Below are 19,263 nucleotides of genomic sequence, written 5' to 3'. Positions count from 1 at the left end.
TTGTCGAGAATTTAGCATTGCGCGACCAGTTTCAAGCACTTTTCCGTACGTTGAAGCCGTCAATTTGGCATAAAATGGATAGGACTGGCGATCACATGCCTTCTCATTTCACATTGGCTGGAGCAAATACAACTGCTGGATTTGCCGGCTCGTAGCCTTCACCTCGTAGTAGACCGGAACAGTCCCTGCCGCCTATACAATTGCAAACGCTCTGTAGAGGGTATGCGAACTGGGCAGATTTCTATTCTATGTGTGTCACCAATATTGACAGTCACCACACCGGCGACAGACTGCGCGTGGGTTGGCGATGGGAGTCGGGATCATGCGATGTGCTACATCGGAATTCCCAGTAGATCCTGTTCAGCTCCTTGGCTGCGTCGCTCATGCCCATGGCTTGTGCGGTATCAGCACCTGGCCCGATTGGTGAGAAGTTCTGTCATGGCCCGAGGCAGCTGATTTCTGTCCCCCCTATACGAGATCACACGTTCTTCGAGAAGTTCCAGAAGTGCTAGTGGGTCGTCCTGTCCGTCGAACCTGATTCCCCATTTCCGAATCTGTTACGCGTTGTGGGCGGCGTGGCTGTGGTGGGGTCCATCTATGGGAGGGTCGATGGCTGGCACGATCCTCTGTGTGGACAAGCGGCTGGTCTCCGTAGCTGGAGGCCTAGACAAATAGGCGGCTACGACGGGCGGGCCGAACGTGCTGTATTCGACCGCTGCGGGTACTTGTAATCCTGCCCTGGGGTCCATTTTTCGCTTTTCGGACGGCCCAGGAGTGGTGGGCATGGGTGACCTGGTTTGGCGTATTGCCTTTTAAGGTCTCCCAGTCGAACACAGGCGTCCTGCGAGAGTGTTCGTCTGGACGTTGATATGCAATGACTGCACCATCATGTGGCCCATGCGACATCAAGCCGAAGCCTGTTACGCGCGAACTCAGGCAGAAACGCAGCCCCTCCTCCTGCCCAACCGACCAAGGGGAGCATGCAGGAAAGATAGGTGTTAGACTTAAATTCGAGGAAAATTAGAGCTAAACACAACTCAAAGAGCTAAACATGCAAAGATAGCTAAGAAATAGTATTAATTACGGGAAAGGTATGTTAGTATTAGTGATTTAAGAAGAGAAAGGGAATTAGTAGTGGATATTATATGGTAGAGGGAATTGAAGTCCGAGCATAGGGCCCTAAATGGTTCGTGCAAGGAATAATTCGATCTACTAAGCGGAAGGAACAAAGGAATAAAGTTTCTAGTAGATCTAACAGGAATCGTTAAGTTTATGCGGCTCAACAAGTCAGGGCTATCTACGTGACCCTTGGTCAGGTTGTGTATAAAAATCACCCCAAGCATTTTTCTACGACTAACTAAGGTTGGAAGGTTTATTTAAAGCAATCTACGAGCGTAAGTCTCACGCAGTCTCACACCTGCATCCCAGTTAAGGCCACGCAGAGCAAAAAGTTTTTCTGGACTGATTCTATTCGGTCCTGGTGTACTTTGTACTGGGGGCACCATACACAAGAGCCGTACTCTAAAATCGGACGAAAAAAGCGAGATGTGGAGAGTCTTCGTTATATAGGGGTCGTCAAATTCCTTTGACCACCTCTTTATAAACCCAAGCACACCCATGGCCTTATTTACCATGGTAGAAATGTGTTCAGAAAACTAACTTTGGGTCTAGTTTAACACCAAGATCATCAACCAAGGCGTTTCTCTCAAGAGAACCAACGCAGAGGCTATAAGGGGTCAAAAAGGGGATAGAACGATGAAATGTCATTACTTTGCATTTCGAGGCATTTAGGTGTAACACCATGACTGAAAGTTATTGAGATCGGATTGCAAGCGAGAGTGAAATGGAATGTCTTCATACTGGGCATAGAGTTTAACATCATCCGCATACATGAGTACTCGAGAGTTTGTTAATACTGAAGGCAGGTCATTAACAAAGAGTGTGAAAAGTAGGGGGCCTAGATGGCTGCCCTGTGGTACTCCAGAAATAACCTTAATAGGTGAAGAGAAGGAGTTTTAGAAGTGGACTCTTTGAGACATAGAACGAAGGTAGCTAGAAATCCATCTGAAAAGATTGGGCGGAAACACTAAAAGGTCAATCTAGAAGGGAGTGGTTTACAGAGTCGAATGCTTTACTGAAATCAGTGTAAATGACATTCGTCTGCAATTTACCTTGGAAGCCTTTAATGATAAAATAGGTGAACTCTAATATCATCGTCTTATAAATCCAACCGTCAACGACTTTAGATGTATTTATAGCAGCTGTTGACTACAATGCCAAGCACTCCCATTGGGGATCTAGACTTACCAACCCCAAAGGAAGACAACTATATAACGCTATAATAAACCCACGAAACAAACTACACTTTATCTCTCCGGGCAAGCCCACATATTGGCCCACAGATCCAAACAAGCAACCCGACTTGATTGATTTTGCAGTTACACGAAGGGTGCTGCAAGCTTTATTTGTAAGTGATTAATGTAGATCACTTAATAGATCTATCATCGGATCACTCGGCCCTTCTACTTCACCTTTACGACCATCCACAGCTTTCAGAACGCCCACACTTTCTAACTTCTAGCAAAACAGATTGGCTCAAATACAGGAAGTACATTAGCTCTCATATTGATAGCTGCCCAAACATTAATTGTAAAGATGACATTGATAGGTCCGTCGAAGCATTGGTATCCTCAATGTCACTAGCGGCAAAACACTCAACACCAATATTAGCATCTAATAAACTTTCCAACAGCAGTCGTACTTCTAGGCACATTGAAGTGCTGTTACGCGATAAAAGAAGGCTTCGCCGAGAGTGGCAAGCACACAGATCACCTGCCTCGAAAGAGCGGCTAAAAATAGCCAACCACCTACTACGCAGGGCCCTAGAAGATGAAAAAAACCGAGCTCAAACATGGGGAGGAGAGTGGGCTCGCAGCAACAAAAAGACGGCAAATCAGCGGGAATACATTTGCTTTCGTACCATAAACAGGAGAGTGAGAAAACATCGTCTTGAAACCACACCCAGCAACAAATAGCTTTGTGCTCCCACCAACCAACAATCCCGAAGCTACTCCGCCTATCATATTCCAATCAGGAGAAGTCACAAGGGTCATTAAAGACCAAATCTCAAAGCAAAAGAAAGCTCCGGGCCAGGATTTCATCTCCCCTAAAATGATCATAGAATTGCCGAGCTGTGCAGTGTATTTCCTTACTGTGATATGCAACAGCATGATGAAATGGGGCTATTATCCTCAAGAATGGAGGAAATCAGTCATCACAATGATCCATAAAGCCGGAAAAGACAAGTCCAAGCCATCATCATATAGACCTATCAGCCTACTGCCTTGCCTATCAAAGATATTTGAGAAGCTGCTCCTGAATCGTATCAAACAACACCTACACATCAACGGTGCCATCCCGACTCACCAATTTGGATTTCGCGAAAAACACGGAACCATTGAACAAGTAAACCGTATAACCTCTGAGATACGAAATGCATTTGAAAGAGTATTGCTCCGCTGTTTTTCTGGATGTCGCCCAGGCTTTCGACCGCGTTTGGTTAGATGGCTTAATCCACAAAATCAAAATATTACTTCCACAGAACATCCATGGAATATTGGAGTCATACCTACAACAAAAAAGTTTCGCAGTACGATGCAAAGAATTTCTCTCTGAATATCATCCAATTGAAGCTGGTGTACCGCAAGGCAGCGTGCTTGGACCGACACTGTATATCATAGTCACAGCAGATCTAGCGACAAACAGCCTAACAACAACTTTGACATTTGCTGATGATACTGCCACATTAAGTCGCTCAAAGTGCCCAAGAAGGGCCACGGATCACTTAACATCTCATCTGGTGGCCTTAGAAAAATGGCTAGCAGACTGGCGGATACATGTTAATGAGCAAAAGTGCAAGCATGTCACCTTCACGTTAAACAGACAAACTTGCCCTCCATTATGTCTGAACAATATCAACATTCCACAAACCACCGAAGTAACATACATTGGTGTTCATCTGGATAGAAGGCTTACTTGGCGTAAACACATCGAAGCGAAGAGAAATCTACTTAAATTTAAAGCTAGTAATCTACATTGGCTAATAAACACCCGTTCACCACTAAAACTGGAGTACAAAGTACTTTTGTACAATGCAGTTATCAAACCCATCTGGACATACGGCTCCGAGCTATGGGGAAATGCTTTCGTTAGTAATTTAGAAATAATCCAGAGAGCGCAATCGAAGATACTAAGAACGATCACTGGGGCACCATGGTACATACGGAATGAAAATATCCATAAAGACTTAAATGTAGGATCAGTTAAAGATGAAATTGCCAAAGTGAAAGCAAAGTACCAGGCCAAGCTTCAAGCCCATCCTAATAGACTTGCGCAGTCTTTAACTTGGCACACTAGCCATACACGACTCCGGCGAAGAGACCCACCCAGCAATAATACTTAGCTAGGGACGTACTCTAAGTAATTAAGTGTAATTAATTAATAAATATATTAGACTAAGATTTGTATACTTGTCGTAAGTCTCTAATAGGGAAGATCCGATAAATAAAATTCGGTAATAATAAAAAAAAAAATCCCAGCTGAGATGGAGATATAAGTGAATTGCAGAGATTTTGCAAGTGCGGAGTAAAAATTTTTCCAAAAATTTTAGGAATACCGGATAATTTAGATATACCTCTATAATTATTTGAATCATATTTGCTACCTTTCTATGGAGCCGAATAATAAAAGATTCCTTCCAGATGGGGGAGAAGCATGAAAAGTTAATGGATAGGGTAAATAGTTTAAGCAGAGGTCCACAAAGAGCGTCGGCACATTACCTGAGTACACAGCCGGGAACTCCGTCGGGACCTGGTGAAAACACCGGCTTAACTAGTCGAAGATCATGAAGCAGTGAGCTTTCATTTAGCAAGAGGCTAAAAATGCCGTTCGACCTTCGTATACTGTATTTATACGGCTGACCAGGGTAGCTTTCATAAGAATAGGTTGTTTGGAAAAATTTGGCAAAAAGATCGGCAATTGCATGATCATTGCTTACTGTTTGAGCGTAGAGGCGATGCGAAGTCCCACAGATGATTTCCCACAGATAAATACAAGAGGCAGCTAGTTCCATTTTCTTCACAAGTTTTCAGGTTTATTCGTAGGGTTAATTCGTATATATATAGTCGCGTGCAAAAGCCGGCCGTTTTGCTTAGGGTGGAAAAGCGAATCATTTACTCCCGTCGAAGTCAGCTGCCGACGGCTGTCGGGAGCGGGTGCGTGAGCGTGGGCGGGAGCGTAAGTGTGGTGAGTATGCGCGCAAGAGCGCGTCACCGGGGGGAAAAACGCTCCTAAGCGTGAGAGCGAGAACGAGGGCAACAGCTTGCGTAGCTGGATTGCTAACAGTGGTGTGGCTGGAATGCCCACAGAGCTGTTGCCCGGCCAGCGCCGTCCTCACTCTAAACACTTACTGACATATTGAGCGAAGCTGTAAAACTGTTTGGGGTCTTGTGAAAATCGTTTCCTGCATCGAGAAAGGTAATTTTTTTAGCTTTGAGCGTTAAGAACGGAAAAATGTGAACGAGCTGTTACATAGCCAGCGAGAGAAGAAGAAATTCTTGAAATTTTTATTAAGTCTTGATTTTAGACTGGATAACTCTTTGGTAAACCAAGGAGGCTTCCCAGATCTAGGTTAGGTTAGGTTAAAGCGGAGCTAGTTGGAGACAGAGAAAACCCACTTGGTCCTGTTGCAGGACCGTTGTGATGCCGCATTGGCTTGTACCCTTTCTCCCCTAAGCCGGGGTGAGCAATATTATTGTAAGATTAAGAACAGTCCCATCCGGTGGATTGGGTATATTTGGATAAGATCCCTGGTCTGATTTCGGACAGGTCCGAAATGTCGGTGAGAAAAGGAGACCCAGGAAGCCGTAGACTACGGTTTCTCAGGGCCGGGGAGTGAAAGAAGAAGTGGGGAACCGATTCCTCCTTTTCCTCGTCCCTACAACTTCTACAAAAGTCGTTATAAGGGATTGACAGTCTGGCAGCGTGTGTGCCGATCTACCAGTGTCCCGTGATGGCCCGGATGACGGTGGAGCACTGTACTCTGCTAAGTCTGTAGAGCTCTTCCGAGCGTTTTTTCGATCGACTTGGCCAGATCGACCTGAAAGTTTTACAGGTGATGGTTTGCTGCCATCATCTGTCGACAAGTAGCTCGTAAGCTTCGTGCGTTAGTAACCTACACGTAGCCAAAGGCATCGCTACTTGCTTCTTCTCCGGTAGGAGAGGTGTGGTAGTACCTTGCCTGGCTAGTTCGTCGGCAGCATCATTCCCGTGGATCTCCCTGTGTCCGGGGACCCATATTAGGGAGAGATATAAATGCTCTGCGGTCTCATTAAGAGACCTGCGGCATATGTTAACAGTCGTAGAGTTCGACGATATTGAGCCAAGTGCTCTGAGAACTGCCGTCTGCACCCACACAGCCGTCTAACTTTGAGCCATCAGTATATATGTGGATCGCCTTTGCAGGTCACCAGGTTCGCCCCTCTCTAAGTCATCCCTTAGTGGGATTGATACCTGGAAGGCCATCGAGAGGTGATCACTCGGCATGCAGTAATCTGTCCCCTCCGATAGTTGCGAGAGTCTCGTCAAGATTCCCGAGAGTCCAAACGTGGATTCTCTCATTCTGAGAGCGGAAAGAGTTGCCACCTTTTTCCCCATGAGTTCTACAGGAAGAAAGTACAACATGGTATCGAGGGCTTCGCTTGGGGTTGTGCGTAGTCCGGCTGAGTTTGCTTTCCTGTCCAGTGCTGGCCACCATACAACCACTCCGTACATTAGGATTGGTCGTATGATTGCGGTATATAGCCACCGGACTATATACGGTGTCATTCCCCATTTAAGTCCGATGATTTTTCTGCAGGTATAGAGGGCCACAGTGGCCTTCTTTACCATATCCTCTGTGCTCAGTTTCCAATCGAGCTTTCTATCGAGGATCAGCACAAGATACTTGGCATTATTGCTAAAAACTAGCGCTTCCCCGTATGTTGGCATCGCATCCCACAATGTGATTGGTCGTGACCCATATATGTAGAGCACATCCTTAGTGAGGTCCCCTGGCCTTGGAGACTCACCGCTGTGCGATCTTCATTGCTGAAATTTGGGAGCAAAAATAAGTTTAACTCTCTTTTTGCAAGAATTCAGGTACGGGTTTTACCTGTGGTTTCAGCTACATATAGCTTATAGTCTTGAGTCCTCAGACCGGATACCCTGTTTCCGAGGATCCAGGGCTCTTGAATGAGGACTAAGTCGGCTCCACCCTTGGCTAGGTGGAGCAGTAGGGCAGCGCATACTGCCTTACAATGGTGGAGGTTTATCTGTAGGAGTGTCAGGGACATTCCTGAGACTCGACTCCACCATTGTGTCGTAGGCATCGCTCTCGGTGGACTCCGTGTCCTCTTCGACATCGACGCGTCCAATACCCCTGGCTAGGTCGCTTGCATCGGACTCGTAGCGGTCCAAGATGTCGTCCGACATTTCAGACGCTACGTCCGACGCCGCGGTTTGGCTTTCCGCTTTCGGGACCTCTGGCAGCTCGAGATCTGGCTGGATCTCTGCTTGCCTGCCCTTAGAGTCGGATTTGTAGGGGGCTATGGTCACCTTCCGGTAGCCATAGTAAACTACATCATCCGACTTTTTCAGGAGTACGAGAGACACCTCATTGAGGACGAGGATTATCTGGGGCCCCTGTCTAGTAACCTCATCCACCTTGGCCACCTTCCAATCGGCTGTAGGACGGGGGGTTGCAGACCTGCAGAACCTTCAGGATCTTCTGCGGCTCTGCAGGCTTCACCGAGCCCCACGCTCCATTTGTCCCGAGGGACATTACCGACCGCAGCAAAATATCTGTTCGCCGGGTTGGTTTTGCGAACGCTTAGCTTGCTGGGCTTAGCCTGGCTGTATAGCGGGATCCTCCTCTGAGCGTTGTCGCTTGGTCGGAGCCCTGGCTGCACCCTTTCCGGCTTTGGCTGGCTGGAAACCCGGGATTCGGATCCGGATTATCGAGATGGCCCATAGCATCTGCTCCAACCCCTTTTCCGACGACTTGAAATCCGGGTCGTCGTTTGACAGGATGAAAGCAGCGCGCCTTCTGTCTTAGTAGGACGGCTTCTTCCCCTGTGGTGCAGTACCTCCAAGGTTGACGGGGGTTCCCCGGTCACAGGGCGCTTTCCAGCCGCAATTACGTTCTGCTTGGCAGACACCCCGATAACTTGTTTGCCCCCGGTGCCCCCCGACGTGAATGGGCCCGATTGGCTTATCGGAGCCCTCCTAGCATCGGTAGCTGCTAGAAGACGGCGCACCGACTGAGTCTCCTTCCTCGTCTTCTTAGAACCCGGTTTCCCAGGCGTTGATGTAGAGGGATTGGTTTTTCCCTCCGGTAATTTAGGAGGAGTACCGATCTCCTTTAGGTTACTTGGCTTAATATTTGAAATTAACATGTTTGGTCTCACGAGAAGGCGGGAAGGGAATGGTCACCCGAGGCATAGCGCGGTTGCCCCGGGAAGCCTAATTTAAACTGGAGGTCGGCAGAGTTCGCATATACAGCACCGAGATCCCCCTCGGCCACGCATCCATTAGCATATCCTGTTTCACGGTGGATTGGGGTAATTTCACTACGAGAGTTTTCTTTTCTCCGCCCGACTACAATTAGCCAGCATCCGTGGCAGAGACTTGACCGTACCAGGACCTGTATAGAGCCGCCCCCACGAGGAGAGTATAGTCGCACTTCCACCGGTGTGTACAGTTACGGCGGGTGACGGGTCGCTCGTGATCCCCCCGCATCCTAGAAACCAGGAGCAAGACCGCATCGGATCAGGGCAAGCCCTGACCCGAAACACCCATACCCCTAGTCCGAGGGTACAGTTATGGTGAGACATTCCTTCATCCGTTAGTCCCCCTGTATCACCCGAACGGCTGACGGCCAGTTGACGTATAATTGAAGTACAAATTGAAATTCAAATTGATTTTGATGCAACATCCACGAATTTCATAGCTTTTTCTCCGGCGCATATTCCTTTATATGCATATGGATTTAAATGAAAATAAATTCAGAGGTCTTGCTCAATTGCGTACACATTAGTTTTGCCTAGATCTATGTTTTTGTGGGAAATAGTTTACATATTTTTTCAGTATAGTTAATCGTACCAATGATCTTAACCATGATGCGTTGTGTGTTTACCTTTCGTAAAATGTGTATCTTTTGCCACAAATGCAAACAACGTGTTATTTGTCTGACTTTTTACGATATCACTATAGGTGCGTTAATTTGGCGTCGTTTAAGGTATCGCTTATTAAAATCTATGGAGAGACTTTGGAGCTAAAATTCGGTAACCAAACCTAAAATATGGAAAAAATGAACAAAAAATACTTTTTGGAAGGTTGAAGGCCAAACTGCCAATTGGGAACAAAGCAAACGAGCAAGGGTTGTACATTTGGTACCTGATCGCGTTCCTTTGTTCCCAATGGGCAGTTGGGCTCGCAACCTTCCAAAAAGTATTTTTTGTTCATTTTTACCGTATCTTTAAAATTGTGCCTGCCACAGATTTTCGTCCTTTGTGGAGGCGTAAGCGAAATTTTGAAATACTTTTGTAGCAGTGTGATATCACATGAGTGATCTAGGCGCTCATCGAGACAGACAGACAGACAGAAATGGCTATATCGACTCGGCTATTGATGCTGATCAAGAATATACATAGTTTATGGTCGGAAACGTTTCCTTCTCTGCGCTGCACACATCCACTTTTACCACAAATACAATATACCCCTTAACTCTTTTTTGAGTGCGGGTATAAAAATAGTTATAATTTATATCGGAACACTTGCGTCGCTGCCGCACTCCAAGAATTCCCGCTACAGCGTCAGAGTCGAAATAGCCATGTTTTCATGGCTCAATGGCCACGTTTGTACAGAGCATTGTGACAATTCTTCTGTACATCGACTGCTTAAAAGCTAGCTTGTAAACTCCGCTGTCCCAACCAAGAGGAAAGTTATCCAAGTCATCATGTCGTTTTTCGACCCTCTCGGCTTGCTACACTACTCGTACAATCCCCAAAAATCATGTTGCAGTTCGTGCGGCGTGTAAGCACCGACTGGGTAGAAAAACTTCCAGACTCATAGCTGCGGAGAAGGCAGTACGGGAAGAGCTCATCCAACTTCATGTCGAAAAAAAATAACTATAAAGTTCAATAGCATCAAGTGGCACCACATACAACCATTCTAAACCATTTCCTAAAAATAACATGAATGATAAGTTAAACAATTTCAAACTTCAGGTTTCTTAGCTTCGTGCTGTTTTTATTCAAATTTATTTATTTTATTTTTATTTATTATTTATTTATTTATTTTATTTATTTATTTTTAATTAGGAATATATTTAACTCTAGGTCTTAAGTATATTAGTTGTATACAATTTGTTTTATAATTCTAGATTCATTTTTTATCGACCCACGGATAATCTGTGCTTTATCCCTTAATAGATATTACCAAAAAGTTTAGTAGCCATTTTCAGCACTTCTGTTGAGATCTTTCCGCAGCTAGATTCATTTACTAATTTTCGATTTAAAGCCGTGCGTAGAGGCAATAAAAAATTGGTATTTGCATTTGATCCAAGCTGATAACTTTCCATGGATTCGTAAATAATTTTGAAAAGTGGTTGCCTGTCGGCATGAAAATATCCCCGATTACCGTGTATTAATTTAACACCAGAGTGTGTCATGTTACAAATACTCATATACATACAGTGATCTGGGCGATAGTTATATTCACAGGGCATTACGAATAGTTTGTCTGGATAATAATAAAAAAGTATATTTATAATGTCTTGATCGCCCCATATAATACGCAGCTTGTACTCTTCGTGTATAGATAATATATGTTTTTCCCAATGAAATTCCCGCATTCGTGTCAGATTCATTAACATGACGCCGGAGTTCACACCAAGGCGGCCATAGAATGGATGACGTGCAAATCGGTTGTACCAACCTATGTTTTCATTCTCGTGTTCAGGCGTCAGCGCGGCAATTTGACTGTCATTAAACTTTTTAAAAAAGTTCCATATGTCAGATATTGGTGACAAAAATAATATATCTGTGTCAACATATAGCAATGAGTCCACATCGGTCAACAAAGACTAGAAAATGATAAAGTATATTATCGAAAAAAGGTTAGTGTAAATTTTAAAATAGTGAGTTAGTTTTGAAATTATATACTACACGTTTATTAACTAAAGAGGAAGTCTACCTTTAAAGGCCGTAGCTGCCGATACTATTGACCGTTAGTTTGCTCGTCGATTTTGCGATACGCCTTAATGTCGGAGACTATACGAGCTAGACCAACTGCCGACTTCTTGTACACGCACTCTTCAGATATCACCATGAATAAAGTTTCAATAAACTTTTTGAATGCACCAAATCTAGTGGCATTTATAAATATTAGAATTTGGGAATACCGCTAACATAATCATTATAATCAAAATCATAAATATTTACAAACTTATTTCTCAAAAGTCTGTTACAAGTTTGATGCTTAAGCTTACCGGTTGGGAAATATTAGGCTTTCAAAAGCAAAATGAGTTTGTTTATTTTTTTTCTCGGTTTAAATAAATGCGACATAAAATGATTTTTTTTGCTATTTTCTTTATTTTATTCGAAAAGGCGCGATAATTAAGCCTTGTTTAAAGTATCGTTTAGAAAAATCTCAAAATCGAATTTTACTGTAAAACAAACGAAAGGGACTTGTACTTTTGTTGTATATATCTGTTGGCTATATCTTTCTCTAGCTAAGCATATGGGCTAATCCGAAAATTTTTAAACCAAAGGCAGAAATTTAAAGTTTTCCAAAATCCAAATGTTTGTTAATGGAATAATAAGATACATATTTAAGCTTCAAAAGATATGAGCAATATGGTTTTACGGTGGTTTGTTTGTTCTTGGCTGAGGCTAACCTACACGTACCTCTTGATTTCAAGTATTCTTGTAAAAAAAAGGATTTTTTCCATGGTCAAAAAAGTGGGCAAACAGTCTTTACAGTATTTAGCGCTTAAAAAATCTTAAAATTTGTTTCATTTTCTATTATTTAAGATACAAATCATATTTGTAAGTTATCTAATATATATTAAAAAATTTGAACTAAAAATGGGCACACTGTGTGTAACGTCCGTAACGGAAAAAAGGGTTTATTTATTTTAACAGAATGAATTTGAACAATTTTGTTTTCCAAACAAGCTTTATAAACAGAGTTTTTTATGCACTTTAATCTAATGAAAAAAAAAATACCTTCATTACACATTATTTTGAAAAATACTAATGGCAAAGTGTGTAACGTCCGTAACGGCATGAATACTCAAAAATTGTATTTTAATATTATGAGGTGAAAGTACGTGTTTAAATTGGATTTTCACCTGCTGAATATGAATCTGGGCTTCAAATTCGTCTAGGTTGCCGGGAATCCGAAAAACTTAACCTACCAATAACAAAAAAAGTGTGTTTAAATAACATGTGATCCCCCAAGATCCCCCCAAACATGTAATATAATAGTAATGAAATATCTTATACGTTTTTTGTATGTAATAAATTAATAATTTCAAGGTTAAAAGGATTTGTAAATACATAAATATTTTCCATTTACACAATTTGCTTGATGGAAAATTACCCGTAACGTAACGTCCGTAACAGACAAAAATTACGATTTCTTTTCAACGGGACTACTTATGCTTATTTTCTTTGCTGGATTAATATGGTCATATATTTCACTTAATTTGTTGTATGTGAACTTTTTTTGTTTATTGTGCAAAATTCGCTAAAAAATGTGCAAATGCATGCGGCCTCAAAGTCGACTTCCATTTTTTGTAACGTCCGTAACGGAACTTTAAGCAAGCATTTTTTTTTTCAAAAACAGTAAACGTTTTATTTTAAAGTTAGTTTAAAAGAACGGGCAAAGAACTGCATTTCGTAAAAATTTCATGAAAATATACCAATGTGAACGCCAGCTGTGTCAATTTGAACAAGTAAATTTGCGTACGAATGTAACGTCCGTAACGCAGGATTAACCCATATGTATGTATGTACATGTGTACATTTCTTTTTCTAGAGTACTGTACTTCTTCAGTGTAATTCTGAATTGTCTCGAGATCGAAGCTGTTGCGTTTCTACAATGTGTATTTCCGGATTGAGGAATTCAAACAGAGAGTTACTTTGTACAATTCATGCAGACTTTATTTTAAAAAAGAATTTAGATATGTGTTGTTCTAAACAACTCTGAGCCAAGACTAGACCATTCGTTGATAAAAAACCTGATTCCGTGCGATATTCCAGGAGCCTGCACACAAAATATGTTTAGTGTAGGTGCTGGACCTAAAGCTTCTTAATTTCGAACCTCAATCCCATTGAAGGTATCCTATCTGCCAAAATTGTTAAGAACAGGAGACAGTTTGTAACTTCTAGGCAACTTACAATCCATTCGCACTAAAATCGCTAGGTGTTTCCTTGCTATCCCGTATTAATTCCCTTATAAAAAACAATGGAACGATATTGAGTACTAATGCAATTGCTACATTCCCGTAATCTATATATACGATGGGAAAAGACTTCATCATTGGACTCAAATCTTATTCCGCAGAGCCATTTTTTCAGGCTTGAAAACAAGAAATATTCACTAAGGACTAAATGCAGAGAATTGGGTGAGTGAGGGATCAATTCGTAGCCTAATTCACGGATTTTCGCAATGGAAACTGCACATGTCTGCGCCCTTGAATTGTTCTGGTAGAAAAGATTTTTATTCTTGGCCAAATGATGTCGTTGTCAAATCGATCCAATAAGTTGTCATGATGTTCGCCATTGTATGTTTTACTATTTCGGAAGGTTATCAATGTGGTTAATACCGCAATCATTCCAAAAAACTTTCACCATGACTTTATTGGCTGAAAAACCCACCTTAGCCTTCTTTTGCTTAGAATCACCCTGAGGAACCTACTGTTTTGACTGCTTTGGTTTTTGGTGTGTTCTGGTGGATCCACGGTTTAACCCCGTTCACGAAACGGCGAAAAAACTCGTCCTGATTGTGCTTAAACACTCCTTCGAAGTTGTCTGAGTTCGTTTGTGGTCGATTGTGAACAAACGCGGCAGCCATCTTGCGGAAAGCTTTCTCATACCCAAGTGATCATTCAAAATTGAAACCACTTAGCCATCTGGATGTTATGGCTTCCAGAATATCTTGCATATTCCATCTCCGATCGGCCAACACCATATCGTGGGACCAAACCTAGGCGTTCAGGATGGGTGTCATCGTTTGTGCTTGTACGGTCAAAACGAAATACACTAAACCACTTTATTACCTTTGAAATCGATAGAGAGGAAATCCCATTGTATGTATCAAGGTTTTTCTTTGTTTCAGTCGTGGTTTTTTTCGCAAAAAAAATGCTTAATGCGAGCACGAACTTCACTCTTCTCCATTTTGTCTTCACAGAACGAGGAAGCTTGCTATCAATGGCTTTAAAACGCAAACAAACTGGCGCAGCTTTTTCAAATATTGAAAGGAATCAGCTCATAGATGCCTTTTGACAGAAATATGATTGCCATATCAATAAAGTGGTGAAATATTCAAAAGGTCTCGGACTTATTGATTCGTCGTCGTATATAAAACAAAGTCGTGTCCGTTATAACTCGAGAACGGCTGGACCGATTTTAATACAATTTGATTTGTTGAATTTGTCTCCATCCAGGTTGGTGAGACTATGGACAAGGCGACCGCGTCTAGGAAAATCGCGATGTTAGAACGGCTGGACTGATTTTCATGGCTTTGAATTTTTTGAGTTTGTCTCCATCCCTAATAGAAAAATAACTTTTAAAAACATTGGAAAAGCGATGGCGCACGGAAAATCGCGCTCGAAAAACGTTAGTGTTGTTGTATAAAGCCTTTCTAGGGCTGTCAAACGTTTGGTTGATATTTTGTATGGAGTGTGTTACATAAATCAAAAAGAAAGACGCTTGCCTCAAATCATCAAAACTGTGGTTCTATGTGAAGAAACTTCAACTGGCAGCAAACATGACAGTTGCATTGTTGAACGACCCATCTGCTGAAGATGTCTCCAAGCAATTGCCGACTTTTGGTTAATGACCGTGTTCCTGTCGACGAAACGAGCAATGTGAACGACTCAAGCTTTACATTTCAGAATCAAATCGTTGGTGGACTACAATTAGCTGGAATCCGCTACACTAATTATCCTACTGAATTTTTAAACACCTTGGATATGCGTGGTTTACCACCGCGCAATTTACAAGTAAAGGTGGGCTCGGTACTCATCATGCTTCGAAATCTAAACCCACCAAAACTATGCAATGGAACTGATGAGTAATGTGCTTCACGCGACGATACTTAAATGAAAATTTAAAGATGAGTTAGTCCTTATTCCGAGGGTTTAAAAGATCCAAACGGATATACCCATTGAGTTTAAACGAATTCAGTTCCCGATTCAACTTGCTTTCGCCATGACGATTAATTAATCACAAGGCCCATCGTTGACCGTCTGTAGTCTAAACTTAGATAATCCCTGTTTTTCTCATGGACAGTTGTACGTGGCATGTTCACGTGTCGGCAGATCATCCGCTTTATTTGTTCTTGCGACAAACAAAAAATGTAGTATATAACAAGGTTCTTCAATGAAGAGCTGATTTCTATTCCATTTAAATAATCATGTTGAAATTGGAACTATCTATGTTCTATTATCACTCTGAAGTTTATCTAAAGGTGTTAAATTGGGCGAGACGAAGTTCGCCGGGTCCGCTAGTTTATATTAAAAAAGGGAAAATGAAAAATGCATATACTAATATTTAGTATGAGACAACATTCAAGTTAAGTTTATTTTCACATTGATCGAAATTTTGAGAGAAATATAAAGCCTCTGTAACAGTGTTAAATTTGTTGTTAAATTATAGACGAAATAATTTCATAATTGAAATATGACGTAGCGTAGCCCTAAAACTTGCACTGGTGGTCTCGTGAGAAAGGCAAAAGCACTGTAGCGGCATTTTGTTATGTTTTAGAACCATACATATAGAAATACAATTGGTCATGCAACTGAATTAGGACTTACCGGCAAAAATAGACGCTGGGCGGCACAGGGCTTGAACAGATTCATCCACTCAATCTCATTTTGACTCGGAAAATTCAAGGGTAAAATCTCAAAAGCAAATAACGATGGTAGGATGGTAGTTTGCCAGTCTGTTAACTTTTCTCTTAATTCATCATCCTTTTCTTTCTCCGTAAAAATAAAAAATTTGAGATACTCTTGTTCATAGTTAAAAAGGATTGCTGATTTGATCATTACAAGTGTCTCTTGTACTCGTTGACCACAGCAGACTACTACGATGTAGAGAGGTGTCCTGGATGATTGCCTGTTTAATAAAAGATAATATGTGCAGGATATTATTTATACGTCAATAAATACCGTTCACGTGATTAAAAACACTTGTATGGCTTGCTAATGTACTATTCGAAGCACATTTAAGAAGTCCATAAACCATTAATATCTGCCTGTTTATAACATAGAACCTGTCCGTATACTTAAGGTAATAAAGTTTAATATGGTTAGAGCAAACGATTCAGCAGGACATATGCATTGACTAAACAGAGGCACTAACTGGAAAGCTAAAATTCTTCACAGTAAAAGTAACACGGCTAATCCATTCCTCACAGTAGACATTTTCATTAAGCAGATTGTGGACGAAAACTACAAGAAGAATGGTTTAAGTAACTAGAGAAATACTTTTAATTCTTTAGGAGAAAAAGCCTATTACGTAAGGGGATAGCCGAACATTTGCTTCCAGCTCAAGCCACGAAGAGCGAATAACTGAATCTTTGTTTGTACGTAGTCAATTCGAGCTTTGTGAACCTTGTGTTGAAGCATGAGCCATATTAAATAATTAAGGATTTAATTTAAAATATTTTTTTTATTGGACGCCGTTTGTTCTGCATAACTTGTTTTAATTTCGCAGTCATGCATTTTTTTTTCTGATTATACACTTTTTTCATTATTTTTTCTAGATAAGCTACAGTTTTGTGTCTCTGCTTTGTTAAAAAAACTTCTTGACTCCCGATTAAGATCAATACTATTTCCGTGAAAGTCCATTCCGTAATTCCAACTTTTCTTAGATAATCTTTTACCTAAAAAGAAAACATATTGAAAAAAATCAACATCATGTTATAATATTGATAATAAAGCTTAAAAAAGGAATTTCTTAGCAATCTTCCACGTTGGTAGCTTTAGAATTCGATCTTGCTTTGAGGAGTATCGTACCACGCTTTTAGAACTCTTTATGACTCAGTCCAACTGTGGTACTTGTCGGGTTTCCCAGCCCGTTATTTAGTCGTAAATTCTTTAGAATTCATTGTTTATTATTTGCAATGTCCACTGTACAAATCACTGTTAATTAGCCTATGTCTATGCACGGCAGTGGCGGCTCTTTCATATCTATCTCGCCTTCTTCGCTTTGTTGTTTCAGTTGCAGCATCTAAGCTGGTCTCTCTCGCGTTCTATATGACGTTCGTGCTCGGCTTAGCATCTGCCCCGAGCTGCTCTCCTTTCATCTCTCGCTTTCGCTTTCTATCAAGACTTGCTGTATAGGGCGCTGGCAAGTCGGCCCATCTGCCCTTGTAGTTAGTTGAGAGGGAATCTTCGTATCCATCGCATCACTTTATTATATCCCTTACCAATACGAAATAAATTGTACAACATTAACCATTGAAACGCTAGACTTTTTCTTAATAATAACTGAGTTTCAACGGCTATTAAAAACTCTTAATAGCCAAAAGGAACTAATAGCGCGACAACTTGACATTTTTTAGCGCAAAGCGATATTGGTTTCGTTATTTGGCATATTTTACTTTTTAGTTTTGTTGACACTTTTCCCCACACCATATGAAAACGACTAGTTAATTAATGAATATCGAACCTTTCTATGATTTAAAAATGTATCCTATACGATTTTGGTTAATTATATGATTATAAACAGCCCGCCGCTTCGAAGCTAGCTTACAAATATCAGGATTTTATTGGTCCGCTTATGTATCTAAGTGTCTGAGCCATATAAATGTGAATATAAAATTAAATTTTAATGCAAGAGTTTTTATACGTACACTTTGTTACGACTCAATAACATTCCTTTATAATCACATGAAGGCCGCTGATGAACGAAATAAATTAGTATCCCTATTCCAATTAGGCACAAGAAACACATATGTAGGTGGAGCTGAAATACTAAACAATTTAGTATTCAATCAGCATTAATAATGATGCACTACTCAGTAAAATATGTATATAATTTCATTGCGAAAGGTTTTTGCATACATATTTATTTACCATGTTGAGAATTGTTATAAGATATACATGTACATATACGAATTCACACGACTTCTATTCAGTATACTACAAATATAGAACTTCCACATTAAAAATGTATAAAATTATAAATTTAAGGTTTTTGTTTATAATATGCAGTGTAATAGTGATGCAAAATATGGCTTGCAAAAAATCGATAGCGCCATCGATATAAGCGGTGGTTATAAAATAGCCGAACATCGATTGTTTCCGATGTTCACTTCAAAATTTGAAGTGAAAGCTCCCAGGTTCGACTCGATCTCAGCTTCAGCTGGGAGTTCTACCGTTCGGCTCTCTTCGGTTTGAGCCGCCGTATTAGACAGAGGTGGCCAACTCTCCTCTGAGAGTTACAGGAAGAATAAAGAGGAGAGGGGTGCTATTTAAAAAAAATTAAGAAGAAGAGGCAGAAAATAAAATATCGTGCGAAATGTCACTGCTGTAGTAAAAACTGCTTCTAATAGAGCATAGTACTTAGATCGCAAAGAAAATCAGGGTTAATATTCGTATGAAATCAGTAATAGCCTTTTAACATCATTGGATTTTTCCGTTATGTGGAATATGCGACAATGATGCCCATAAGATCCCTGTGGATAGAAGAAGACTATGATGTGGAGCATCTTAAACCATGCGGCATATCATTGGAGAGTGTTGCCGTATTGTCTCTAGTATTTTTACAAAATAATGCAATTATTAGGGTATCGACGGTTATCGCTGGGGTATCGATAGCAAACAGCTGTTTTTGTCGCATATTGACGTTACATTCGACTGATGACGTGACACGATCCGACAAACAGCAATGACAGACAGGAAAATTATAAAAACAACAAAAAAACATCTGA

General features: G+C 41.2%; 1 protein-coding gene across 6 annotated transcripts; it reads right to left on the bottom strand.

The window, feature by feature from the left end:
* Positions 1–10,395: 10,395 nt before the first annotated feature.
* On the bottom strand, positions 10,396–18,575 carry LOC111078991 (glucoside xylosyltransferase 2). 6 transcript variants are annotated; one of them, XM_022373964.2, is made up of 4 exons: positions 18,395–18,572; positions 18,184–18,296; positions 16,142–16,442; positions 10,396–11,182 (listed from the first exon to the last, which is right to left on the bottom strand). In XM_022373964.2, the coding sequence occupies exons 1-4, from the start codon at positions 18,407–18,409 to the stop codon at positions 10,523–10,525; spliced, it is 1,089 nt and encodes a 362-aa protein (XP_022229656.1). In that variant the 5' UTR covers positions 18,410–18,572; the 3' UTR covers positions 10,396–10,522. The 6 variants fall into 6 exon arrangements, with proteins under 6 accessions (XP_022229656.1, XP_022229658.1, XP_022229657.1 ...); XM_022373966.2 differs by having other exon boundaries at positions 10,398–11,182; positions 18,184–18,304; positions 18,407–18,571; XM_022373965.2 differs by having other exon boundaries at positions 10,398–11,182; positions 18,407–18,571.
* Between the last annotated feature and the right edge of the window lie 688 nt (positions 18,576–19,263).

The sequence above is a fragment of the Drosophila obscura genome, unplaced genomic scaffold (genome assembly GCF_018151105.1).
Source record: "Drosophila obscura isolate BZ-5 IFL unplaced genomic scaffold, ASM1815110v1 contig_192, whole genome shotgun sequence".
Taxonomy (NCBI): domain Eukaryota; kingdom Metazoa; phylum Arthropoda; class Insecta; order Diptera; family Drosophilidae; genus Drosophila; species Drosophila obscura.
This window is presented reverse-complemented; position numbering and strand designations above follow the sequence as displayed.